Here is a 27,046-nt window from a genome sequence, read left to right as displayed (position 1 = left end):
TACATGCACTGTAGACATAGAATTGTATCTTCGTGCTTTTTGTGAAAGCTTCATTCTGATTTAGAAGATTCAAGTTGCATGAGTATTATAAATGGTGCGGGGACACGCTGCTTCCTATTTATAGACCTGTCATTCTGATACTCCTATAAAAGAACTGTAGTCATTCTTTATTCTTAAATGAATAAGAGAAAACAAAATCTCTGTAATAGAGCATTTTCCTTGAGTACTGACAGCTGGGTTCACAAAGAAATTTCCTGTATAATTGTATAAGCAGTGTTAGACAAGGGACCAGAGACCAAGTCCTTCAAGCTCAGTTTCTCTCTGTGGCCCAGGGAATCTTAATTTCTCTTCTGAAAAGTGGAATAACTTCTCAGGAAAGAGAGAACAAGCTAGCATATACTCGGCACTCAGGCTGTCAAGAAGGGTAGTACTCAGTCCTCTCGGGGCTGAGGAGGGAGGGTTTGGACTCAAGTCTCCCACCTTCTGGGTGTTACCACATTCTCACACATCTTGGCCCTCCTCCCATCACCAGCTCTGTTCTGAATGAAAACTGCAGTTGTTCTATTTTGTGCAAAGCCATCAGGTTGGCTTTACATGAGCCTGCTGCATCAGGCCACCCAGGGGACATGAGCAGGGAAAGCAAAATTGGAACTGACAGACCTCATTTCTTTCAAACAACATATTCATACATATATTTCTGGGAGGAACTAAATTTCTGATCAGAGAAAACACTGATCCAAATCAGTTATCACATACTCATGGTTGGGCAGTAACAGCCCCAGCCTGTTCTTAAGGTACTAGCTTTTTGCTGTGAAGATTGTGCATTCCTACAAAACTGTTTCAAATAGGAATCTGAAATATTATTAAGTGCTATATTTCCAAATACAGGTTTATGGTGGGAAGAGCCAGGGGTATGCTGGTGCATAATGAAATGGAAAATTCCAATTCAGTACTGGGATGGGCACTTTTTTGTAGTGTAGAACCTGTAAATGAAAAATATTGAATAATATTTCTAGATGGAATGGCAGGAACAGTGTAAATAAACCTGAGGTGTTCCCTGGATGGAAATTTGCCTTATGGTGATGTTAATAACACTTATATCCAGAATGCCTCTCTAGCCTCTCTGAGAGGTTTTTTTTAGATAACTGCATGCACGTTAGTGTTGAGAAGACTTCATGTCTATTGAAATATACTGAGCTGCTTAACTTGTTTGGAGGCTTGTGTATTTGAAAAACATTGCCACTGTCCTGGATGTAAGATGGATGCTGGCTTCCTTCTTCTACAGTATCTCTATTGCCAGCTGACCCTGGATGCTGCCTCTCTCTCTTCTCCCACAGGAGGCCCAGCTGGCACTGAGGAGCAGGAGACAGTGAGGGACAGTTAACAAATACAGATTTTACTTCTTTGCCTGGTCATCTTTATTGTTAAAAACTTTACTTGGTCAATTTGTGAAACATTTTATAATGCCTATCTTGACCAGGTTTTTTTTAATGGTGTCTTAAGTGATCTGGACTAATTAATATTGTTGAAATGGCATCCCAAATAATTTGTAAATCCTTTTATTTCAACAGGGAAAAATTATTGTTGCTTTAGCTGCAGGATCATTTTTACTAAAAGGTCTGAACAGGCTTGACACGTTCAAACCATTACTGGAGTTCACCATAACTCTTTGTTCTAGAGTACCCATTCCCCAGTTAACATCAGAATCTCATTTTCTTTGGAGTTGGTGTAGTTACGAAGTAAAATTTGTGGTTCTGATGTTTTCAAAGGGCTTCAAGAGAAGCTGAGGAATTGAAGTTGTCATGTAGCAGTACAGTCTGAAGAGTGGTAGGTCAGGAGACAAGGCTGCAACTTGTCAGGTAGATGAAATCCAGGTTAAAGCATTCACAGAGGGGAATATTGTCTGGTCCCAGGCGCAGGGTTTACAAAGGCCTTTTTCTTCTCCCAGCTCTTTAGCTGGGAGCTTTCCCCATTATCTGCTGTCAAGGAATTTTTCTGAGAAAGGAAGCTAGTGAACCATGTGGCACTGTCCTTAGTGGCAGTTTCAGAGCTCACACATGCTTACTGACCAGCCAGGGCACTGTGGACATGCTGGCTGCAAAACCAGCTGCTGCCTGTGTCTTACAATTATGCAGTATATAAAAGATAAACTTTTTGCAGGTACAAAAGGCCTGTCTTTCCCTTCATACAACACTGATTTAGTGCCCTCTTTCTTACCTAACTGCTGGCTTTCAGAAGAGTTACATGAACCTATTTTTGAGATACTTGCTTGTCTCTTAAATTTGGTGGCAGTTGGTCATGGTTGTGGAGTATTAGGGACCTGGTCGTGCAAACACATACATTCCTTCAAAAAGCAGACTGAACAGATTACCACTGAAAGGAACCAAGTGAACTCGAACAAATACTCTAGGCTTCATGTGGTACGTGGCACAGATGTAATGACTCATGTGACATTTCTGTTTTCTTTCAGGTTGTGCCAAGGAATAAGCCAAGAAAAAGCTTTTTGTATCCTAGCATGGCAAATGAAGAAGATGATCCAATTATACAAGAGGTAAAAGTGCATTGTGGTAGCAGTGATTGTTCATGAGGCTTTTATTACTTTTTTAATCGTCCCTGGTGTTCTTACTTTGCTGAAACAAGGTGTTGTCAACATAAGTGTTTGTCTTATAATCAGTGGCTTGCTCTGTGCAAGGAAATACGTGTGGGCTCATGGTGTCTACTTTGCCAAAATAGTGGTGTCCATGTTGTCAGATTCAGCTTAGGTTTTTCACCCTTTATAATCTTTCGATGTCAGAAGAGCAACATGAGTGGGGAACTTGCTTCTACCCCTGAGTGTTTCCAGTGACACTGTTGTGTGTCTCTGAGAGCTGTAAAAAATTGGAATGATTATGATGAGTTAATAAATATGGAGCAAAAATATTTCATGCCTTCTGCTTAAACAAGCAGTTGTGTTCTGATTCTGACTTTCTTTAAAGGACTGCCATGTCCCAAAGAGTAGCCACAGTGTCTTGTTTACTTTATGTCTGAATTTACACACCAGAAGCATAAGGAAGGGCAAGCTCATAAGGAGAAAAGCCATGAGAAAAGGAGTAGGAATTGTCAGGAATATATCTAAAGGTATCTAAAATGGCAGCTTCTATATGTGATATTCATGAAACATCTCTGGATTTTCAGTGCTGGTGGCAAAATGCTGATACTGACTCAGATTTGGGATGTGGGTGTCTCTCTTCTAATTTAGAAAGTTTTTATGACAAAATACTAGTAATGAAGTTACCTTTCAGTCACACTGCCAAAGAGAGAACTTCCTCTTCTTTCAGTAATTGTGGTAACAAATTAACTTCAGTTCCTCAGAAAAAATTCTCTTTTATTTCAGATTTGTTTGCCAAGTTTCCTTAGAGAGAAAAAAAATATCTAGAGCCACTGTCTGCTGCCTCATCATAGTGGGATTTTTTTGTTGTTTGTTAACTGCAGAAATTCATGTCAAAATCAGCAGAAAGGAGACCTTTGACAAGAGAATAATGAATGTATTTTATGTTAGGTTTTATTTAAAAGCTAAAATGGTCAGTATTTGAGCTCTAGGGATTGTACTCTTATCTGAGGCTCCATCAATTACAGCTGGCATCTGATGCAAGTCTTTTGTTTTGTTTTTTAGATTGATGTGTTCCTGGCCAGAAGTCTACTGGAGAAGCTGTATCTGTTTCAGGTATTTCAGTTAACTTTTCTTCAGTGATAGTTTGTTTAAAATAAATTCAAGGAGCAGTAAGTTTCCTTACTGCTTCAACCTGCCAGGATCATCGATATAGGCCAGCCTGTTTGGGTCTGAGTCAGTTGAAATATTTAGTATTAAATCATTGTCAAGAGAGAAGTGGTCATTTATGGCACAGACTTGCTGTGAAGTCACTCCCATTGCCCTTAGTAGAGGATGTCTTTTTATTGTGATTTGCATAAATCTGCAGTCTCCTAGGCATCTTCTGTCATCACTGATTTCTGCCATCTTTGCTAAACAAACATTTCCTTAGGACTGGCCCTATTTAAAACATCATCAATATTCATAAATTAGTGGGAGTCATCAGAAGAGCCCCCTTATGTTGTGAAGAGCAAACTAACTAGTGATTGAAGGTAGAGATACGTGAGGAAGGTAGAGATTTATTTTCTCTTCTGCCATTAAGTTTATCTAATAATTTTATCCTTGTGATTCACTTTTCTTGTTTGCAAAATGGGAAGTATTTTGAAGCTGTCGGATGGAATGTTCAATATAAAGCAGTGATGCCCACTGGCAAGCCCACTGCCTGCTGTCCAGACCCTCTGCATAGCACTTGCCAGCAGACCACAGCTGGAGACAGCCAGGCACTCTGGGCCAGGCCCTGCAGCCTTGTTTCTGGGACACCCACAGTTGCTGCATGTCAGGAGTGAGCACTGGTCAGTGATGGGGCCTGTGGGTGCTCTGGAGAAATGGCAGCTCTGAGGAGGATGCTGCTGTGGCTGGAAGATTTCATTTGGATACCACACTGTGCTCTCAGCATTTCCAAATGGTTCAGAAGAGTGACGACATCTGGGTCTGGTATCCAGACTCCTGTGTCCTGCAAGCTCACACTACTTGTGTAAACCCACAAACATGTTACTTTTAGGTAACTACTGTCCAGAGAGATAATGCTGAAGGATAGGGTTTTAATCGCATCTAACTCTTCCTTTTTCTGCTGGACTAATACTTGGTACCATTTTCCTGTGTTACAGTTTATGGTGGTATGTGAGGGGCAGGAGGGTCACTGTGTAGTGACGAAAGCAGAGGACTGAGGGGGAAGCAACAGGCTTTTTGGGGCATACTCCCAAATTCCCTGGTGACTCAAAAAACAGTCTTTCTTTCTTCTCATGATGTCTTGTATTCATCTAGCAAGTGGAGCTACATGTGAGGGGAGAGGGAAGATTGAGTTAATATCTATTAAGTTCTTTGATCTTTAAATGAAGAGGGTTTTACAAAATGGGTTTGTTTTCCAGTATCCTATTCGCCCAGCATCCATGACGTATGATGATGTTACACATTTATCAGCGAAGATAAAACCAAAGCAGCAGAAGGTTGGTCATCATTTGAATCCGGTCTGTAAAAGCTGTTTTATGTTGTGCAGAGTGTACATAAGAAATAGCACATTATGCCATTTATCTGTTAAAACTGTACAGCTGCTGGCAGGAGCAGATTTCTGTCCTTGAAGGTATGGGGTAGACTTTATTTGTGTCTGTAATGTAGAGTTTAGAAAAAGGACAGTTTATAAACAGAGGAGTTAAAGTCATGATGGAAAAACCACACTTAATATAAAATAGAGTCACTCTGGGAAACATAACTACTAATGCTGAATCAGTCTGTAGGTGTTTGTGTTAGTACAGCTTAATTTAAAAGGTCTTTACAGTGTTCAGAAAAGAACTGAGCTTTGGAGACATGCTCTGTCTTTCAGTGTCAGTGCAGGTCTTGATTTCTCTCTTGCCTGGCCCTGAATCATCAGCAGTCCTTTTGATATCAGTGGTATTGTATAGGTAGGGAAAGTATAGCTGAAACCAGAATGACTGCACTTGCTTGCAAATGTGTCCCAGATCTGTGGCTATAATTTCAAAATGCCTTATTTAAAAACCCACATAAATAGATGTCTGTGATACTAAGATTTTGTTCTGGGAAATGGTTAAGGAGAGCACTTGTGTAAACTTTGGAGTTCAGATGCACGTTCTGTTCAGGAAGTCTCCTATTGAAATCAGCAAATGTTTGCATTGTAAGCCCTGTGCAGACTTGTAAATCTGCTGTCTCAACCAGGGACTTGTAACTAGCTCAGTTTATGAGTAACGTAAAGGGGAAGAAAAAAATGAGGCAATAGCTCTGATACATGAGTTTATAAGGGCTTTGGCACACTCAGAGGAAGAGTCTATACTGTATTATTATAGTATACAAAGAGAAATGCTATGCAGGAAAACATACATTTTTGAGCAATGGTGAAGCTTAATTTTTGAGGAGGGGAATAGTCTTCTTTGTCATTAAAAGCTTGGGGCTTGTTTCTCTGCTTCAACCAGTGTAAATGAGGATTAGCTGAAGTCAGTGCTAAGTGCTGCAGCCTCAGACTGCAGAAGCAAGAGGCCTTTGCCTCTGAAGAGGACAGTTACTTCATACTGCTTGGTACCCAAAGTAGAAGGAAGCGTACCCTAAGTTTGAGAGATTCTGGATGGATCCTCAGTGATGGGGAGGCTTGAAGGGTATTGCTCGTGCACTTGATCTGTACTGATAAGCAAACTAGACTGATACTGTAGTGGAAATGAAGGTGTTTTTCAAGGCTGCCTAAAGATCTCTGGTTTCTCTGCTCCATCCGTCTACTTGGGAGTTTATACATCTCTAGCTTACTGTTAAAATGTCCCTATCCTACAAAAGCCAATATATGCTCAGCTTTGTTTGCCCTTTCAATTTGAACGATGCTGCTTATGTACTTAAATTTGCTGTAAGCTTATGGAAATGTTAGCAAGTGTGAGATTGAATTGTAATTGATTTATTTGGCATTCTGCCTTGTAATTAGCTGTCTTTCATATTATTTAGGTTGAACTTGAAATGGCCATTGATACTTTGAATCCTAACTACTGTCGCAGCAAAGGAGAACAGATTGCTCTCAATGTTGATGGCACCTGTACAGATGAAACAAGTACCTACTCCTCGTAGGTGTCCTCTTTACCTTCATTTCCTTTTTGTGGTGAGCACAGATACAAGTATGTCTGCCAGGGCTTCAGAGAAAGGTGGGAACAAGTGGCTGTACAGTCTTGGGGCGTGCCTAATTTTTTTGGCATGCTTCATGATTTCTGAATTGTAAACAGAAAGATGAGTGTATGTATTTGCTATAATTGTTGGTATTCCATTTTGAGAATTGGTGATTTGAGACCTTTAGCATCTGTGTGCCATGTTACCTGTAGAATACAATCTCACAGCATTCATCTGTCTGCAGGAAGCTGATGGACAAGCAAACTTTCTGCTCTTCTCAAGCTGCAAGTAATGTTTCCCGCTATGCAGCTGCTATTTATAAAAAAGGTGAGTTTCTTTTGCTTAACCCTCACATTAGTGAAACACACTCGTTTCAGGGTTAAAATAAGACCTGTTTGTTCTTTTATTTCAGCCTAGGATTTAATTGGCTGAAGTGTCTTGAAAGAAGAGAAAATTTTTCCTTATCAATGTCCCCATAGTCCTTGAGACAGTCAGGCAAAATTGTAAATATTATAGAAGAACACAGTGGACTTGTAGATGCCTCCAGGATCTTAACAGTGCATGGTCGCCTGAAATAACACACATTTGTGGCATAAATTTAGCACTGTTATCTATATTACTATCTCCATCTAATTGTGTCTGTCTCGTTTTCCTGTTTAGTACTTCTTGGCCTCTCTTTTCTCTCCTAATTCCGTTGCAGAGTTTTGATCAGAGGATCATTTAAGGTGAAAATAGGTAGATTGTCTACAGTGATGACTATTTTACTGCACGTCTTCTGAGCTTGACTCAGATCTGAGCCAGAATGTGGGTCTCTACAAGATCTTGTTTCAGCACAAAAAGTAAAATAAATAGGTCCTAGTCTTTTATACTTGTTTGAAATCCTGAGCAGCGGATGAATTTTGCACTTCAATCCCTTTTTACATTTTAATGTTGTCCGGGTTTGAGGACAGCTGTATTAAATATTTATGTTCGATTGAAGCTGTGTCTTTGCAGAGATGAGAAGATATTAAGTGCTGTTCTTGTGCAGTGGGGAAAAAAATAAATCCAACAAATGTTAATTGTCTTTTTCAGGTGAACTTCACCTGACTCCACTACATGGAATTCTTCAGCTGAGGCCAAGCTTCACCTACTTGGACAAGGCTGATGCAAAACACCGAGAAAGAGAAGCTGCTAATGAAGGTCAGTGCTCCATTAATTGTGTCTTCTCTTGGAGACAAGATACAAGGTCCCTCTATAATTTTACTGATAAGAGTAATTGTATTCTGAAGGTGTTTATTATAATGACATACTGATTATAAGACCATTTCTCAGACTGTTTTGCTGATCTTATTTTCAGTGTAGCTGTGTAACTACTTTTGTGGGCATAGTGTGGGGGATTGGCAGAGGGGTGGGAGGAAGGGTGTAATATTAAAAGGCAGCAGTAAGGAGTGTGTCACCACTGCCACTGAAAAGTTGCACTTCAGACCTCATGGGAGCCGTATCTCTTGTCATAGGAGCAGTGTGATGCTGTCATACATCTCATATTTTGGCAAGCTGGAATTGAACCCATGGTTATGTAGTTCCTAGTACTGCCTTCTTCCCACACGGGCTGCCAACCAGTTACACATTGGTTGTGACTGTTCTACTGCAGTGGTGTGTTTATTCTGTTGTATTTTTTGGCAGGTGGTGATTCATCCCAGGATGAAGCTGAAGATGATGTTAAACAAATTACTGTATGTCCAAATTTCCTTTTTTGTCATAGTTCAGGCAACAGTTCATAAGAAAGCATGACAAGTCACACCCAAATAAAAAGACAGTAAACCTCAGCTAGTCCTGGTGGCCCTGGGCTTGGGCATGGGGAGGGGAGCAAGAGAAACTTGCGCTTCTTTTGGCACTGACAGTGAGGGGTGACTTCGTTTGAGCTAGGGCCCCTGGCTTCTGTTACTTATGTACCAAATAAATAATGTAGGTGTTTTGTGTTGAAGGTTTGGAGGCTGTATTTAATGATGCCCCAATCTTCTAGGTACGATTCTCCCGCCCTGAGACCGAACAAGCTCGCCAACGACGTGTTCAGTCCTATGAGTTCCTGCAGAAGAGACAAGCAGAAGAGCACTGGGTTCATCTACATTATTATGGCTTGAAGGTAGGTGTGTGGGGGCTGGTGGTGGAGGAGGCTGCCTGAGCCTGAAGTCTCAGCCAAGTCTAGAACTGCTTTTAAATCTGGGCCCATGGGAATCAGGGAATCATCAAAAGATAATGAAGAAAAGTAGGTCTGTAGGTTTGAACAGACCCTGCAGTGCTCTGTACCTCTGGGTAATGCTTTGGGACCTTCACACTGGAAAAGGTTTAAAACTGAGAGTTGGACAAACATAAAGGGGAGTCTGAGTACGAGAATCACTCAGGTCTTAAATTATAACCTGGTCTTTGTGAAAGACTTGGGAACTCAGTTAGTTGGGTTCCAGAAGTCCTGTTTGTCTGACTCACATGCGTGTCAGGGGATTTTGAAGACAGAGCAACAGAAATGTTCCCACATCATGTGTGCATCATTCAAGAAAGTGAAAGGAGAACATCAGTGAGTCATGGGAAATGCTTGAATGGTTCAATGATGACAGGGTGGTCACAGTTTGGAATGAAGAGTCCAGCTGTCTGTCATTTGTATGTTTTCAGTACGTGGCAGTGATTCTTGCTTTTCTCTGTACCTGCAGGACAGCCGTTCTGAACACGAGCGCCAGTATTTATTTAGTCAAGGCCATGGCCTTGCTGAAAACACAGAATTAATTAAGTCTCCCAGGTAATGGATTGGTTGTTGTTAAACAGAAATGGCAATAATTTGTTTGGATTGTTTTCAGAGTATATAAGCAGGTATATTCTTTAGAAGTCTGGTCTTCAATAATTGTATACACAATACAAATTTTAACTGTTTAAAAAATGCAGAAAGAAACTAGCCTTCATCTTTTTCATCTTGCTGGTTTTTTTCCCCTGTACTCTGAGATTAAAACTAGTTGTTTTTACTCAAGATTGTAGCTTATTGTACATTATCATAACCCTGCATTACTGGGACTGCCAATACTGTAGAGAAAAAGTCAAACAAAAGTTCCTTCTTATTAAAATAAATGAAGATTCTGAAGCCGATAACTTCCATTGTTAGCAAATCTTACAAGACTTTCTTTTGTGATTTGAGAGACACACCTTGAAACTTGTTTGGATTTGTTTCTTGGTGACTGCCACTGTACAGGAATCCTCCCATGGTGCAGTCAATACTAATGCTTTGCTGTAGTCTTACAGGAATAGGAAGGTGGCAGACTGTTTAATGGTGTGGGTGTGTATTTCTCAACATTTAACGTCTCAGTGGAACAGTACTAGGTGTTCTGAGAAGTCTTCTGGATCTCACTCTCCTCACAGACACTGTTGATTAGATGGGTGGAAAAGACTCTGCTTCCTGCTGACCCAGTTCTCTCGTTTTGTAGGACTTCATATGACCCAGTAATGCTGTGTCTCAGCACCTGTGTTTAATGTGTTTAGTCTTGCAGTTCCTCTGTTTGGACACCTCTTCTGTACAGAAGCTTTTACTAGTACTGAATTTACAGAGAAAGATGGGAGAGGAAAGGGGAGAGCTCTTTTCAGTCTACAGTTTGTTTTGTAGATTCACAAAAGTGGGATTGCTCTAAGCAAAAAATAACTGTACTTAAATGTGGGAAATCCCAAGACAAGCATTTTAAGGATATGTTTTCTTTTTTTCTAGTGAATATTTAATGATGCTGATGCCTCCAAGCATAGAGGAAGAGAAGTAAGTGTTTGTACAGAATGTTCAAAGTCTGTATTGGCTGGATGCTTTTTTTCATGGGCTGCAACTCTTGCTTGTTTATCTGCAGTGACAAACCAATGGCTCCAAGCAACGTGCTTTCTATGGCCCAGCTGAGAACTTTACCCCTTGCTGATCAGATTAAGATCCTGATGAAGAACGGTTTGTAGCTTTTATAATACATTTGCACTTCACTTTGTGACTTTTGATTGTCTCAGATAGGGTACCTTTTCTAGTACTACCAGCTCTGTTACCCCACCACAGCCTTACTGGCTCTGATGCTGTGAAGAATCCATATCCTGAGCCTTCCCTTATGAAGACCTGCAGTGCAGAGGAGAGCAGGAACAGCAGATCTGGCTGCTGCTCTATATGTTTGCAGTCTACTTACTCTTAGAATAAATTATAATATGATAGCTTTCTGGGTTCATCTATTTCAGCAGGTATCTCCTGAAATGTGGGGTCTGAGAGTGAAGTGTAAGTTGAAGGTTAATGAAACAGGCTGCACTTTGGCATTTTCTGGGAAGTGTTCAATACATACACTTCATGAGTCATCTGGGAAATTAACTTTGTCTCTTCAGAGTTACTATCTGATGAGAGCAAATCCTGAGGACTTTACCTTGAGAACTTACTGTCTTGTCAGGTGTCTGTGTCCAAATATTACCAAAGACATAGATTTTTAAATTTTTTTAATTTAACTAATACATTAACTTGGGACCAGTTAAGCTCATTAACTTCACTGCAACACCAACAGGTGTTTTTGGAACTGATGTTGACTGTAGTGCAGGGGAGGGCTTAGTAGAACCTTGGGTTTGGGTTTTTTCTAAGTACAGCTTTGACCACGAGCTTCAACATAAATAATAGTATCCTCGATTTATACATCTGTGTCTGTATCATGTGCACTGCATAAACCCTTAATCTGGTGTGTATTTTGCCTTTCAGTGAAGGTCATGCCATTTGCAAATCTGATGAGTTTACTAGGCTCTGGAACCGACTCCACGGCAGTTCTGCGCTGTATACAGCAGGTGGCGATGCTGGTCCAGGGAAACTGGGTGGTGAAGAGGTAGGGCTCGTCTTTGTTACTGGAACGTGGTTTTCTCCTTTAAGGAGAGAATCAGAACAATGGATTTTATATACTCGTCTTCCTTGTGTTCCAGAGTAGCCATGTTCTTAACTTGCAGTACTGTAAAATCTTGATTTAATGTTTGGTGCTTTCTAGTGCAGTCAGATATTAAAGATTCAGAAGGCTGATGTTAAAGGACAGTACCTTAGTACCTACCCCAGCTAGAATGATGGCCAGGCAGCAGTATAATCTGTAGTAGCATTTGAGTTATGTCAGCTTTTTGATGTTGTCTTCACCTGTGTTCTTTTTTGAGAGGACTGTCCTGGATTCTTCCAGAGATTAGTGTCAAATACACGGACAGAAACTTAAACCAATGTCAGCTGTAGTATTTCTTAGTTGAATTCAGTCAAAGAAATATCTTTGTATAGTCACCTTACTATTAATCACTGGATGCTGAACTTGTGAGCTGAAAGCTACCCTCTAGAAGACATTAACCATTTAATAAATCAAGTGTGGGATACTGAGTGCACCGCATGAAGTGGATCTTATATCAACCTCCTGTTTATTAGGATAAAGCATTCCAGTTGGAATTGAAGTCTAAAGTGCAGTATGAATTTTTTTTTTTTTTTTACCTGGGTGGAGCACTGCACGCAGAGAACTGCAGGCTCTGGAATAGCTCTCTGTGTTAAGATGGGTGGCACCAGCTGCCAGTCCAACTCTGTTAGAATGATGTGGTTTTGGTTTTGTGAACGAGCCTGTATTAGTAATGTGAAGAAGCTTTTAAAACAATTCCATGCTGTCCCCTAGCCATTCCAGAAGGAAGCTGGAAGCAAGTTAAAAGACAGTGTATTAGCATTCAGATTGCTTTTATGTTGTAGCTGATTCTTTGCTACTAGTCTGAGGAGGATAGCTGGACACAGCAGCACATGCATACATCATAGCTTTAAATGAAGAGGAGACCCATTGCTTTGGTCTGGTTAGGATCAAGATCTTGAACCTGGGTTGTCTTGAGTCATCCAGTTGGTCTTGCAAGCAGACAGGGACACAGGGTAGTGTTGGTCTCAGGGCTTCTTGAGTGTGATATTTTATATTATTGTTCTCTTATGCTCTTGATTGCTGGGAAGGAAATAAAAAACCCTTATGCCCATGCATCAGCATTTTGGCTAAATACTGCCTCCAGGGCTGCGTACCAGGTTAGGCTAAGCTTTTCATAGGATCATTGTGGTCTTGTTTACCCTGAACCAAAGGAGGATAGGCTTTGCAAGAACAAAGCAGGGCTTGTACCTGTGTTGCACCTGCTAGCCACAAGGCTATGCTTTGCTGATGTAAGCCTTTTTGTAGTAGTGTAATTGCAGTGGTGTAATTACACCAATATTAATTCCTTTAATGAAAACCATGCTTTGGGTAAAGGTATAATTTAACTGCAGAACAGGGAGGACATGTTTGTTATGTTAATCTTCACCAATGCCTTTTTCTGGAGTACCTAGTAACTAATCTGTCTTCCTTTTTAATTAACAGTGATGTCCTCTACCCGAAAGATACTTCTAGTCCACATAGTGGAGTTCCTGCAGAAGTGCTCTGTAGGGGGAGGGACTTTGTGGTAAGTAGAAAACTGTTTGTTGTTTTTGCAGGAAAATGCAGGTGAGATTTGCCTGAGAGGCCACGACATTGCAAAACTCTGCTGCTCTAGTGCAGTAAGGTGCTTCCTCTAAATAAATTGTTTGTACTTTAATCTTGAAAGTGCTGTTACACAAGCTTGTCATGGGAGTGTAGGTGTAGCTTGTCCAATGGCTGGCTGGCAGGTTCAGATCATCTGTCATGAACAGTATTCATCCCTTTCTAATACATGCTGTAGAGCCCCTATCACATAACCCCCACAATGTGGGGCGTACAGAAATGCCAGGACTGGATAATAAAGTGCTTATTTATCTGGGATCTATTTCCGTGGGCTCAGGACCATGAGGTCTCAGGAGGGCAGTGTGGCTAAGCCTTGTGCTCCCTGAGCATGCAGTGTTGATCTTTAAAAAGGACTTTATTCCCCAGAGCTGCTAATCATTGAAAGGACTTTGTTCCAAGGCACCTTTTGTGAGCAGTAGCTGCACATGGAAGTTGAAATGAATACGTTTCTTGTAAACACACACGTAACCACAGCAAAAAGGAACAACCTCTACATTGTGTTTATTTTTGCTAACCATGGAAAGAATTACGTTCCTAAGTGGTTCCTAAGTTCATATTCAGTTTTCAGCTTCTACCCCATCAAAGAGAAGCTGACAAGTGCATTGCTTTCAGTTTTCTCAATTAGACTTGACAGTTCCCCTTGTTTGCAAAGTTTGTATATGAGATGCAGCTCTGAATAGGAGCACCCTGTGCTAGAGGCTGTGAGGATATTACAGCACTAGTGTAAGTTAAAACTGATGGTGATTGAAGCTGACTTTTTACTGTGTCTTGATGTCTGCTCAAGACACTGCCATATGGAGACCTGGATTCCAGTGTGACCCAGTGACATAAGTCTTTAGGACACAGCAGATTAGGTGACATGTCATGTGTAAAGTTCTAGGGACCAGGAATGACCAAGCTCAGTTAAGTAAGAGGTAGCGTTACAGCAATTAACGTGTAAAGATAAAATATTTTCACTTGAATCATGTTAAATATACCTTGCATGAGAAGTGGATCTGTGTTGATCTTCCAAGCAAGTAATTTGCTGATTAGATCTACAACAAGGGCAAAAGTTAAAATGTTAAAAAATAGCATCAGTATTTCTGGCTTTCAGACAAAGTGAAATGTGTGGGCATAAGGCTCAGAAATAGCAGGGAATGCTGTATTGCATCTTTGGAGAAAACGTGTTCTAGCATAAAAAGTGAACTCTATTTCCTTGTGTAAAGTAATTAATAAGGTTAAAAAAAAAAAATCTATGGCCAGTAGTGACTTTTAGTGTCCCTATTCCAACCTGGACTTTGGGGAGGAGGAAAAGTAATTTGTGTCTTTCAGAAAGCTTCTGGTTTTTCCCCACATTCTCACATAATAAATTCAGAGGACATGAGTACTACTGGCCCTAGGTGAGGCCTAATGAGAAGTGGCTGCCTCAGAACTGTGTGCCGAGACAGCTGATAGATCTACTTCCTTTGGACTGCAGCTTCTTGTGCTTTAAAACAGAAATACCCTGAGCTGAGCGTGGTGGTTTTGTGTATTTGTGGGGCAGAGAGAAGGATGCATAGAGGCTGTCGTAGGGCAGGAAGAGAAGGGCAGTAACTGGGTTTTCAATTCTTCAACACATTATTAATATACACAGACTGAAAGAGGTTGCAGTCTATTTGAGACAGGAAGAAGTCAGAGGTCGTGTTCAGTGTTTTGCCCAAGTCCTCATGTATCCTGTTAGGCTATTGTCAGAAGCTGCCTCTCAGGATGTTAGACCTTAAGAGCTGCTCTGCAGAGCTTTTCCATTAACTGGGGACAAGTATGTGAATGACATCTCAGCATAATTGTAAGTGACTGGGATGTGCATTGAAGAAGGGAACAGGCACTTTCCTAGGGGGCTGTGTGCTGCAGCATGGCAACAAGCCTCAGCCTCTACAGGCTCCTTCTGCAGTAACAGAACTGGATGAAGAGTATATTGAGGTTGATGATCAGGTATGTGAGAAGCTGAGGCTCAGGTGTGACTTCTAGAATCCCAGCATCACTGCAGTAAATATTATTTTATTTCTTAGAAGCTAAATGGAGTTTGACTTCCAGAGATTCTTCATAGCTTTTGTAGTCACAAGTTAACAAGGCAGGTCATGGACTCTTGAAGCTTTTCATATTATGTTCATGGCCATCTGAGGATAGAAGAGGCGAGAATGTGTTTTCCCACTGCCTGGCTGAGAATCACCTACTTCCACATTCTTGAAAGGAATGGGGTTTCCATTTTTCTGATAACATCATTGAACAGGGTCATTACTACAATTTCAGTAAAGCAACTGCTGAATACAGTTACTACATTTTTCTTCTTTGTTCCCTTCCTAGATGTGGAAGTTCACACAGGACCGCTGGGTTGTGAGAAAGGAAGTGGCAGCAGTTACAAAAGTGAGTGATTTTTTTTTTTTTTTTTTCCTTCCTAAATCAACATTTGGTGATAAGTGTTGGACATTATCTGTAGGTCGGTAATGGATGCTGCTGCAAGCCTTTTCGCAGGTTCAGTGTCTGCATTACTGCTGACTTGCAGTGTTGCTCACCAGGCATGCCTTCACTTTGGAACAGGTATAGATACTTACTCTTTTTAGAAACTTTCTGAGCAGCTCCCACAGTTACCACGACTCCACAGGATGTGACCGTCCTTGTAGCTGAGCCACTGGAATGCATCTTGTCCTCTCATCTGTTTCAGTCAGAGCTAGATGCAGTTTGAATTAAGCTGACTGATGGTGCTCCAAGGCAGATGAGTGCTTGTGAACTCCACTCAAGCTACTCTGAGTGTGTTACAAAAGAGCAGCTATTCTGTTGGTATTTGCCAGTTGTCAATATTGAATAAAAGCTTTAAAATAACTCAGACACCTGAATATTCTGTTAAAACTGGCAAATCAGTGAGAAACATGAAGAGGACAAAAAAATAATTTCCTTAAAATGCAGTAAAATATTAAAACACGTCAGTTTATGCACAGACCATCTATTTTTGGAATGTAAGATGTTACGTGGCTTAAAAGCTGTGCATGTGTGGGTGCAGCATGTCTGACCTGCAGCTCTAGAATGAGATTAACATTGTAGAATGTGTTTCTCTTCATAATAGTCTTTTCATCTCAGTTTGGAAACTCCCTTTTCTTCACAAAACTTGCCACGAGCTATTTGGCTGTCAGGTGATTAATCAGCACTGCTCTCTGAAGTCCTGTGCTTTTAACATTGTGTGAAGTGTTGCTGCTGCAGAGAGGGATGAGTATCTCTGACTTAGCTGGGTGTGTATTCTTAGAGGTGCCCCATATAAATATATATATATATATATATATACACCACATCAGCCCAGCTCCTCCAGTCTCATGGAGCAATGCCCGTTGCTGCATGGCTGCATATGTCCTATGTAAATTGGCTTCCATATTATTTATGCTTTTTCTTTTTCTTTTAGCTTTGCCCAGAAGATGTGAAAGACTTCTTAGAGCACATGTCTGTGGCAAGAATAAACAAAGGTTGGGAGTTCATGCTCCCTTATGATGAAGACTTTGTTAAGAAGCATCCAGATATAGTTCAGAGGCAACATATGCTGTGGATGGGCATTCAGGCCAAGTAAATTACTTGTTTTATTTTGGAGAATAAGCTAAAACCTGAGAACTATCGTTTACAAAGTCTCTCTAGACTTTGATAGATAATTTGATCTGTATTATCTGAGAGGTTTCCCCCTCAGTCACCAGGCAGTGGTGTGGTATGGGGTGTCACTACCATTCAGGTCATTCCTATTCCTTGGCTCCCTGGAGAAACTGAGTTTTCCAGCTATTGGCTAAAGCTGGCATGGCTGCATGCAAGTGTAACAACTGAAACTCTCCTGGTGTATTTTCTTTTCACTTTTTAGATTAGAAAAGGTCTATAATCTCCTAAAGGAGCACTTGACACCAAAGAAACAAGAGGCACAATCAGGTAAATGGAATTGGGCTTGGGTCATCTTGAAGCACATGCATCCCTCCATATTCCTGGGTGATGTTTTGGCATTCCTCTCTAGTTTTGAACGTGGTGGGGACTGGTCTTGATTTTTTAAAAAATATTTTTCCTTTCTTGTGACTTCCTCTGTTATTTAAGACAGACCTTGGTCTTTACTGACATCAGTGGTGCTGGGTTGACACAAGTTTACTGTAGCAGAGCAGGAAGGTTTCCCTGCCGCTGGCAACTTGCTATTTGATAGCAAAAAATCAGCTGGTTCTGTTACCCACTTCTTCATTTAAGGCAGCTTGTATGTTGTAAGGGTATAAGCAGCTCCTAAAGAGAGGACAGGGCCAGTACACAAGTAATTCTCTCCTTTCATTTAGCAAGGTAATGTTCATGAGGTGATTTTTGTATTTCCCCAAATATGCAGTGAGCTCTCTGTGGTGTGGTTGAGGGCTGAGCAAATAATGAAGAATGTGTTTGGCAAGGGTGGTGTGAAATTGTTTCTTTTTGACATCCTTCTCCACTGTGGATGCCAGTGAGAATATTAAAGTAGCTGCTCCATAATACTAAAAAATGGTGAAAACTTGAGGTTCCAGAGAGTTTCAACTGGGCATTTGGGTCATTGCCAGACACTGGAGCCCATGAAGAGTATAAGAAGAACTGACAAACGAGCGAATGAATCCATTTCAGTGCCTGGCTTCTGATCTGCTTGGAAGGATTAGGCCTTGGGTTATTTGGAGAGGATTAGTGAGCCTAGCAGCAGAGAAGATAACAGTATGCGTGCTGTGCATGCTTCTGCCTTAAACACAGCACTCCTTCCTTTGGCGTGGAGATTGGACTCCTCTGCTGCTAACACACCCACCTGTTCCTTTCACTTTTGGGTAGCTGGGTGTGGAGAGGACACGGGAGGGTGCAGGATTGCAAGGGAAAGGAGTCCCTACTGTCGCTTTCTTCCATCACTGGGTAAGAATAATAAGAGGGTCTCAGACTTTCATACTGTGCATCCCATGCTAAAAGGGTGTCCAGGTTTACTGTTAACCCCTTCACTCTCCTTCCTGTACCTATAGGACATCCTTGTGCTGGCTCTGGCACTTACTCCAGCAGGCCTCACCAGTTCCTCAAAAAAAAAAAAAAAAAAAAAAAAAAAAGGTTGTTGGGCAAAGAAGCATTTGGATGCCAAGTAGAGATGGATAAACAGTCTATATCCTGGTTTCCTGATTTGTTGAAAAGGCACTAGTGAGTGAACAAGTGCACTTGGTCTTTGCTTGATGTTCCTTGACTGGAACATCCTTCCTCAGGTATCTGGTTTACCACTGTCAACATGTTTATCTTAAAAAAAAAAGCACCAAACAGGCACACTTATCTTCCCCACCCCCAGAAAAAACCCAACACAACAACAACAAACAAAAATAAACCAAAATCAACAAGAAAAACATTAAAAACCCCTAGAACTAAAGTAAAATCTTATCAACAAACTGTATTTATGCCATAGATTTCAGAAGCAGATGATGTTTTTTGGTTTTATTTCACTATGAGCCCTTCAGGAAACATTCTGCAAGACTGGAGCCCTTTATTGTAATAATAATTTATATTATTTTTTGTTTATTACTAGCTCATCCATTGGTGGTTTCTGGGGAGCAGAGAGTCAACATGGCTAAAGCAAAAGTAAAGCAGAACTATGGGCAGCTGGAGAAGGAGTTACAGAAGCAAAAGGCAGAGATGAAATCAAACGACACCTCAGCCAAGATGGATGTTTCCAATATCCACATTAAAGAGGAGCCTGTGAGTGATGAGGAGCCAATGGATACCTCAGCTTATGAGGGCATGAACAACGGCATCGTCAACGGCCTCCATGTAGAGGAGGACTCCATGGACTCTTTAAATGGCCACTTGCCTGGAGCCTGTATTGACCGGGTAGCCCAAGAACTGAAGGCATTTGTGTCCTCGACGTTTAAGAAACAGTTTGTGCTGACCCTCAGTGAGCTTAAACGGTTATTTAACCTTCACTTAGCCAGTCTGCCTCCAGGACATACATTGTTCAGTGGCATTTCGGACAAAATGTTACAGGACATGGTGTTGGACACTGGCTGCAAACAGATTTTGGTGCCTGTAAGTATGGTTTTCCCTTGGTGTACTTGGGGATGACAGACTGGGGGAGGAGTTAAATGAACTGTGAAGTGTTTGTGTGTTGTACTGGTGGACCAGAACAGATGTGCTTGGAGTAGTTGTCCAGTATTGGGTATGTTGCAGATGCTGGAGGTTTGTCTGGCAGGCCCTGCAGTTTGCTTTCTTTGCTCTGTGGTGTGCTGCAGAGCTTGGTTGTCTTCAAGGCTCTATTTCAGCAGCCAAGCTGTTGGGCTGCAGTGACTCGTGGTCCTAAGTTCCTCCTGTTAACTGTGATCTAAGGCAGTCCCAGATTCCCATCAACTCTTCTGGAGTTGCACAAGCTCCTTCTCTCATGGACAGAGATACAGTTGGGGGAGGAAAGGTGGCACTGACAGCCTGGGAGGGCAAGGCACACCCAGCAGAGTCCTCCTGGAAGCAACAAACCATGTCTGCAGCAGGTTTCTTGGGTCAGTCCTTTTCCTCCTAGACTGTGTAGAGGTGTCTTTGTTTTTTTGTCTTTATGAAAATGACGTGATTGCGTGAGACAGAGCCCGGTTTGTGTGCCAGTAGATTGCTTAGGAAAGGAAAAGTAATTTGGCATCATGGGAAAAAGCCTAAAAGGAAATTAATTTTACAAGACGCTTGGCAGTGCTGATTGGGTTGCAACCAGAAGGAGCCTGGGAGTCAGCTGCCTTTGGGGAGAGAGAAAAAGACACGTGTGAACTGCTTGAAAGAGCAGGCAGGGTGGAAAGAGAGAGCCTGGAGTGTGGGAGTTGAGATCCAGCTAAGGAATAAAGGTTGCTACAGAGGGGCAGAAATAACATGTTCAGTCATGTGCAAAGTACATGATGTGGCACCTGAGAACCGAGTAACAGACTTGAAATGCCACTAGGGAGACCACCAATTTTGGTACTTTCTGCTTTCTTTCTCCACAGCTTCCAAGTCATGGGGTAATGTTTGGCTGGAGCTGCCTCTCAGAGCTGGCTAGGCTCCTTTGGGGGTGTAATGTATATATTTGCCATGCCAATTGTAAATAGCTGAGCTCATTGCTGCTCTATTACTTGGGACTGGAACTTGTTTGCTATGGAAGTTTTGGGATTTTAGAAATTGTTCCATCCACTCTTTGCTTAAAGGCTGTGAGAAATGAAAACGGGATAGTTTATTTTTTAAAAAAACAACCAAAATGTTCCTGAAGAGAGGTGATTGGCAACTTCTTTCAGCCTGGAAGACCCTGTCACAGGAGACCTGCAGAGGTGTGCAGGTGGTCACTGGAACATCTCTTGCTGTAGGTCTGCTGTAAGTTTTAGTTCTGAGCCAGAATTAATTGCAAAACTTGAATTCTTATATAGGAGCCTGTATAAGCCTGTACTGTTATCAGCAATGTAAATCATTGCCCCCAAGCATCCCCCTGATGCTCTGTGCAGGTGGCAGAGGTACCAGGGCTGGTTTTGCTCTTTGCATGGGCTCATACACTTTGGTGTTTCTTGATTGTTCCCTTGGACAGTTTTGTCAGAACCCAATGAGATCGCCTGAGCTCAGGGAAACCTGGGGTTGTTTAGCGTGGGATTTCATAGGTGCTCATTAGTTTTCTGTAATTGAAAGTGCTTTGGTGATAAAAATCAATGACCTTAGCTAATTAAGATGATGTTCTGTGAGGGGTGAACAGACTCTTGGCTTGCATGCTGCCCTATTAAAGAAAACGTGTTGCTGTAAAGAGCAGTTGAAACCTTAGCAGGGGAGTGCAAGATTTATTATAAAGGACCCAGGGTATGAGATAAGAGTGTTTGTGGGGAGCCAGAAGAGATGCCACTCCAGCTGCCGAGGAGGCCCTGCGGACGCCTGCAGAGTGCTGTGCTTTCTTGTGCTTTGTAGAATCCTCAAGGGGGAGGGGAAAGCACACAGAAAAAAACAGCGGCTCCTGGGGGGATGCAGCGCGTGCAGTGGCTGGTGCTGCCCTGGGAGGGGCGAGCAGAGGGCACCTCAGCTGGCACAGCGCAGGGCTCCAGGGCTGAGCCTGTGTCAAGCCCCCCGGGAAGCCTTTCCACAGGAATCTCATATCTGCACCTATTTCCTGCGGACTGGTGGAGGGGTGGTTGGCTCCCTTCCCGTGGTCCGTGGAGTGGTAAGGTTCTGCCCGAATCTTGAAGATATTTTTGAGGCTTCAGGAAATTATGTAACTTGTTGGCATCCTGTCTGGCTAGGGTAACAGGAGAGGAATGCATCCCTGTGCTTACTGTGAGCCTTTTGGGCTAGTGCTGATGCCAGGCTCCTGGAGAGGTAAGCTCAACATCTTACCTCTAGGATTATTCCAGCTGATAAGTTTTTTTTCTGGCAGATTCAGCCCCTTTCAGTCTGGTTTAGCTGTAATGCACAGCTGCCTGGCAGCAGCAGGTTTTTAGGGCATTCCCAGTGCTGGAGTGAGGCACATCCCAAAGCCAAGGGCTCCTCCCTGAGACTTCCTGTTCTAACGTGGCAGCCCGGGGGACCTGGGCAGCAGTTCATCTCTTAAAAGCCCTCCTAGCTCTAGGGCCTTAGAGCAGAAAGGTGCACAGAGCAAATATTCTAAAGAAGGAGTTTAAGGCAGTGGAGACCTGTTTCAAGGTGAGGCTGGAGAGGTGAAGAAAACAAACATAAAATGGCAAAGGAGTGCCATTTGGAGTGGCATATCTCTCCTCAGAGTTGCTGACGGCATTTCCCTCTCCTGTGATCAGGCTGTAGGACAGCAGCAAGAGAGCAGGCTGCTGTTGGCACCAGTGCTTGAAACAGTTTGCAGAGTAAGGCTGGACGAGAGGAGAGGTTCTGTGCATTTTTCTTTCTGAATACCTATGATGTCAATTTGGAAGCTGTTTCCTCACAGAACAGCCACATAAGGACAGCTGCATTTCAGACATGCAGCTGAGGCAGGAGTTTGCACTCCAGGTCTGTGTTGAGTGACTTTCTTAGAGCAAGGCAGCTTGTGGCTGGATGAGTGCTCCCCATTCCCTGTGTTTTGCCTTTTCTGCTGCAGCTTTTTTTCTGGACTAAAGCTGAAATATTTTGTTTTATCTGTGCTGAAAGCGTACAAGAGATATTCTTTCTCAAAAGCAAGTGTCCTTGTGAGAAGGGAACTGTATCAGGTGTTGCAAGCCTGATAACCTGAATCCTGGCTCTAAAGAAAGTGTAGAACCTTGTTTTAGTCCATCCATTTGGACTAACGTGAGAGCCAAAGCTGCTAATCCCACCAGGCAGCTCCTGCTGGAAAAAACTCTTCCCCTTTGGAATAAGATCAGAGGCAAAGCCTGAAAGGAGAGGTTGATCTTTCACTCTGTGATGCACAGGTCTTTTGGGGTGGTGTGAGGGAGCCTGGGAAGAAAGATTTGGTTTGTATCAGAAGCCACGGTTGAGGAGTGCTATAATAATCAGGACTGGCATGTTACTTTTTCACAGGTGATTGGTTTAGGTCATCTAGGCAGTTAGCAAGGAAAAAATTGTTAGTGACAGGCAAGAAGAGACATGTCAGGAGTGAAGGCACATTCCAGTATTGCTCATTAGTCACTTCTCCAAGGGGAAATGCTAAGGCAAATGGATGGTGTTTTATTTTTTTTAGGAATCTGGGACATGGAGGGGAGACAGTTGTGTTCCTTTCTGTGTGCAGGGCTGTGAGGCCTGTGCCTCAGAAAAAAAAAACAAAACAGATGTATTTCTCTAGCTTGACACATGGGGGAAAAAAAAGACAAAAAAAACCCACCACACTTGATTTTTTTTATTTTTATTTTTAGCCTAAAATGAGCAAGTGTCTGGTCCATCAGCAGTCTTCTGGAGTCCTGTAGTTTGCCCCAAAACAGAGATGACATATACAGCAGAAGCACAGTGCTTGTCAGTAATGCTGACTTGGGATTAGTGAAGCAGATAAATACAAGATAGTCTGATTCTCTGAAACCTGCCCCTGTAGATGTGAAAACCTCCAGAAAGATCCTGCAGTGCACATGGTGCTCTCAGTTGAACACTGCTTTGGTTCATGTGGAAGCAAACACTGCTGACAGGATAAATGAGACATGAAATACTGGTTAAGACCCAAGCCAGGGGGCTCTTCTGGTATATGGTGGTTGTCCCCTGTCCAAGCGGAAACTGTCCCAATGCAAAACTCTCCAAGTCCCAGTATGCCAGCAGTTCCCTTTTAAAGCCCTGAACTGGTTGGTGGAGTGCCAGATGGGGCCCATGGCACTGGTGCTGATTACCCCACCATGATCAAAAGCATTAGTCAGACATGGCTTGGGCATATCAAGGCACACATCAGGGTGCCACAGTGCTCATCCCATTCCTTATCCCATAGTTAACCCCTCATTAATTTGGGGTCTGTGTGCCACAGGATCACCCAGCAGGACAGGTTTGATACAGATCATGTTCCTGTTGGAGTCATCAGTGGTTTGCCCCATGGCTGCTGGACAGGCCATGCCTGAGCTGCCAGAGCAAAGTTACCCCTTCAAGTGTGGAATGAGAGAGGAGCTTACATTGTTTCAGCAGTTCTTATTACACAGTAATGACATTTTTTATTCAGTAATAGGTGTCCAGGGATACTATATTATGGAATCATTAAGCAGAACTCATTAAATGGATGGTTATTTTTAACAGCCTCTTGTTCTCAGTTTCCTCCACAGACTGCTGCTTCGCCAGATGAGCTAAAGGTCTATGCGCTTTGGGAGGCCGGTGACACTTATGACCAGGTAAAGATGATAAGTGACATTCCCAATTATATGTTCATTGAGCATTTGGCATTGTTTGAATTTGTCTTTCTGGAAGTGGCACAGCAGGTAGTTTTCCTTTTTCCCTATTGGAAGTGTCCAGTTGGTAATACAAACCTGTTTCCAGGTGAGAGGAAGCTCTTAGCTCAAAGGGTGGTCATTGCTGTGTCAAGACAAGGTGTGGACAGACACATAATATATTAGTAATACATGTCAGTAACCAGCTCAGTGGAATACAAATAATTTTGAACCAGTGAAGAGAAAAGCTTCTCCCATGCAGACCTTGCACCAGGATCCAGTCCAATTCTTTTTGTCCTTTCAATAGTAATGCAAGATTAACCAGTGACATGATGTTGTTACCCCATGTATCTGTTTATACATAGGATAGGAAATGATTACAGCATATGTGAGCATCTCCTGAGTTTTTAATTGCTATAAGTGTAAATGAAATGAAAGGGAAGGTGCCAAACAAAACGTGGATGGACAATGTAGTTCCTGTGTCCATGATCTAAATGAATTTTTATAGGAAGGACTCATGCATTGCTCTAGAGAAAACAGTGTCTAACCTCCTGGCTGGAGAGGACCATGTGAACTCCTGTGGAAACATTTGAGAGGAATATGTTGCAGCCCCTTCTTCAGCATCTTACACCTTTGGAGGTGCCCCAAGTCCCAGAACAGGTGCAGGTGTAGCCAGAGGGTATGGAGAGGAGAGCCCTGCAGAGCCCTCAGAGCCTTGGGCGCTGCTAAAGAGCAGACGTATGTGGGACAGTTTCAGGATTATGAAGGAAGAATGTTCAGTAAATATTTTTGTTTCAGTTAAAGAAGTCCAGTTAACGTTTTGTACAGACTAAGGCACATGCAGCTTTGATATACAGAAATATAGGAATAATTCTTTTTCTATTTACAATATTTTTCATTTAAAGCATCGCCAAGTCTTGCTTGAAATCTTTTCGAAAAACTATCGAGTGCGCAGGAATGTCATCCAGAACCAGCTGAGTCAAGAATGTGGAGAAGATCTAAACAAGCAGGAGGTGGATAGAGTGTTAAAGGTAAGTTTCTGTTCTATTGTGGGTTTGATCCAATGAATACATTAATTTTTTATGCTTGGATTGAGCAAAGGATCATATTTTACCTCGAACTGACAAACGATAAGGATGCTAGAACAATTGTTTTTAAAAGAGTGGACAGAGCCTTGTTTTCAGCTTGTTTTTCTTAAAAATACGCTTTTTTCACTCTACCTTCTTTCTCTTCAAGGAGTGATGGTTTTGACTCACATGGTATTTTTTGTATTATTGCAAGAATCTTTATTTGTCATCTTGGACCAGCAGAGAATAGAGTGTAGTAAATGTGATACTTTAGAGATTATTTTAGGTACTGTGGAGTTAAACATGAGGGATGTGGGAGGGTTTTGCACAGTGTGCTGAGTTTACTGGCTTACTGCTGTTGTTCAATGCTGAAGAGCACAAGTGCCACATATTCAGAAAGAAATGCATTTTATTCTATAGTAGGACATGCAGAAGTGTAGGGAGCAAAACCTGAGCCAAAACAAGCAGGCAAAGTAGTAGTTAACAGATTTCATTGTGAATGTTTATTTGAATCCTTTAATCTCTGTCTTTGAAGGTGCACCATTTACTTGCTAAAGAAGTTTAAGGTATAGAGTATGGACTACGCAGGCCATGATTGACAAGTTTTAAAAGCAATGCAGGACAGCTAAGTAGAAAGTTGCCAACTAATACTTTAATCATTGTTGCTGGGTCTTTGCTCACTGTCACCCACTTCAATAAGACAAGTGGTTAAGTACTTTTATTACTTTGGGATCTGGAAACAGAATAATAGTGTATTTGAAAAATTACAGATCTGTTGCTGTGATAATAAGCAAACTGGTCTTGCTTGAAAGAACCTGGTCTTAGAATTAAAATAAGCTCAGACATGTCTGCCTGCTTGACAGTATTTCATGTGGCTTGCCTGTGCTGAGAGATTTGTCAACTGACTACATGAGCTCAAATATCAGCTCTCCTGGAACATCTAGACAATGTACTGGCATTAGTTTTTCATTATGCTGTTGCTATTCAACAAGTAACATTTCTGGAAAAAAAATACCTTTCCCTAAAAAACTGGGAAAAAACTTTTTATGTAAGCCACTAAGCCATTGTGTGACCAGCCTTGTGTTCATCACCTTTAATACATTTGTCACAGGAGTGAAATTGTTTCTGAAAGAAATGTCAGAAGTATGATTTAATTAAATAGGTAAATTCTCTGGCTTCTTTACACCACAAGAGATTGGATTCCTGTTTGAATGAAACTGTGTGTGCTCCTTTTCTATACACTGAGGAACAGACTGACAGAGTTTGTATTTTTGCATCTTCAAATTGAGTCTGCAAACCCTCTTTCTAGCCTCCACACTTAAGTTGTTTTTGTGATGTGCGAGGCCCAAGACTTCACAAAAAAAGATACTTTTTTCTCTTCATGCTCCACAGCATCAATTCTGTAGCAGTTCTTAAGCTTGTGTTGAATTACCTGAATGGGAGGGTGGGAGCAGTAGAAAGTGAAGGCATGAGATGAGAACTCACGAGAATTGGTGCTCATGTAGTGGAAATAAGAAAATGAGCAGCAAGAGAACTCACTGAACTCCTTTGCTCTGTGCACACTGGCTGTCAGCTTAGCAGACGTGTGGTCAGAACAATGAAGTGCAGTTCTGAGGTTTGACTGCCCATTATCCTAGAATGTTTCTTAGAAGGATTCAGATCTGGTAACTGCCTTCACACTCCAGCCTATTCCTGCTGCTCCCTTCAGTCTCTCCACCTGAGCTCAGCCTATGTTCACCCCTCGCTCCCCTTGTCTTCATGCCTCCCCGCAGCCTTTCCTAAACTGGCTTCTGCACGATGCCCATCATTTATCCCAAAATTTCCCAGTTTCTTGCTGCCCATCACATTGTTTATCTTCCTTATGGTCTCCACCTCACCCCTCTTGTGTTTGTCATCTTCATTTAAGCTATGTGGCCTTCAGGGTGGGGATAACCTGCTGCTCTGGATTTGTTCTCTCTGGTGCACACTGGAGAG

General features: G+C 42.0%; 1 protein-coding gene across 2 annotated transcripts in view; it reads left to right on the top strand.

The window, feature by feature from the left end:
* POLR3E (RNA polymerase III subunit E) overlaps positions 1-27,046 on the top strand; it is a 29,779-nt gene that overhangs the window by 1,793 nt on the left and 940 nt on the right. Inside the window, exons 2-21 of one of the 2 annotated variants that reach the window (XM_051632164.1) lie at positions 2,471-2,551; positions 3,653-3,703; positions 4,996-5,073; positions 6,566-6,681; positions 6,966-7,048; positions 7,793-7,900; positions 8,384-8,433; positions 8,724-8,843; positions 9,406-9,491; positions 10,443-10,487; positions 10,573-10,664; positions 11,442-11,562; positions 13,081-13,162; positions 15,562-15,621; positions 16,649-16,806; positions 17,090-17,154; positions 18,773-19,269; positions 23,892-23,969; positions 24,911-25,036; positions 25,608-26,054. In XM_051632164.1, the coding sequence (XP_051488124.1) occupies positions 2,516-2,551; positions 3,653-3,703; positions 4,996-5,073; positions 6,566-6,681; positions 6,966-7,048; positions 7,793-7,900; positions 8,384-8,433; positions 8,724-8,843; positions 9,406-9,491; positions 10,443-10,487; positions 10,573-10,664; positions 11,442-11,562; positions 13,081-13,162; positions 15,562-15,621; positions 16,649-16,806; positions 17,090-17,154; positions 18,773-19,269; positions 23,892-23,969; positions 24,911-25,036; positions 25,608-25,637 (2,082 nt within the window). In that variant the 5' untranslated portion in view covers positions 2,471-2,515 and the 3' untranslated portion in view covers positions 25,638-26,054. Of the gene's footprint in view, positions 1-2,470; positions 2,552-3,652; positions 3,704-4,995; positions 5,074-6,565; positions 6,682-6,965; positions 7,049-7,792; positions 7,901-8,383; positions 8,434-8,723; positions 8,844-9,405; positions 9,492-10,442; positions 10,488-10,572; positions 10,665-11,441; positions 11,563-13,080; positions 13,163-15,561; positions 15,622-16,648; positions 16,807-17,089; positions 17,155-18,772; positions 19,270-23,891; positions 23,970-24,910; positions 25,037-25,607; positions 26,055-27,046 lie in introns of those variants that run through there. The other variant, XM_051632163.1, reaches the window with a different exon arrangement.

This window comes from Apus apus, chromosome 14 (genome assembly GCF_020740795.1).
Source record: "Apus apus isolate bApuApu2 chromosome 14, bApuApu2.pri.cur, whole genome shotgun sequence".
In the NCBI taxonomy this organism is placed as follows: domain Eukaryota; kingdom Metazoa; phylum Chordata; class Aves; order Apodiformes; family Apodidae; genus Apus; species Apus apus.
This window is presented reverse-complemented; position numbering and strand designations above follow the sequence as displayed.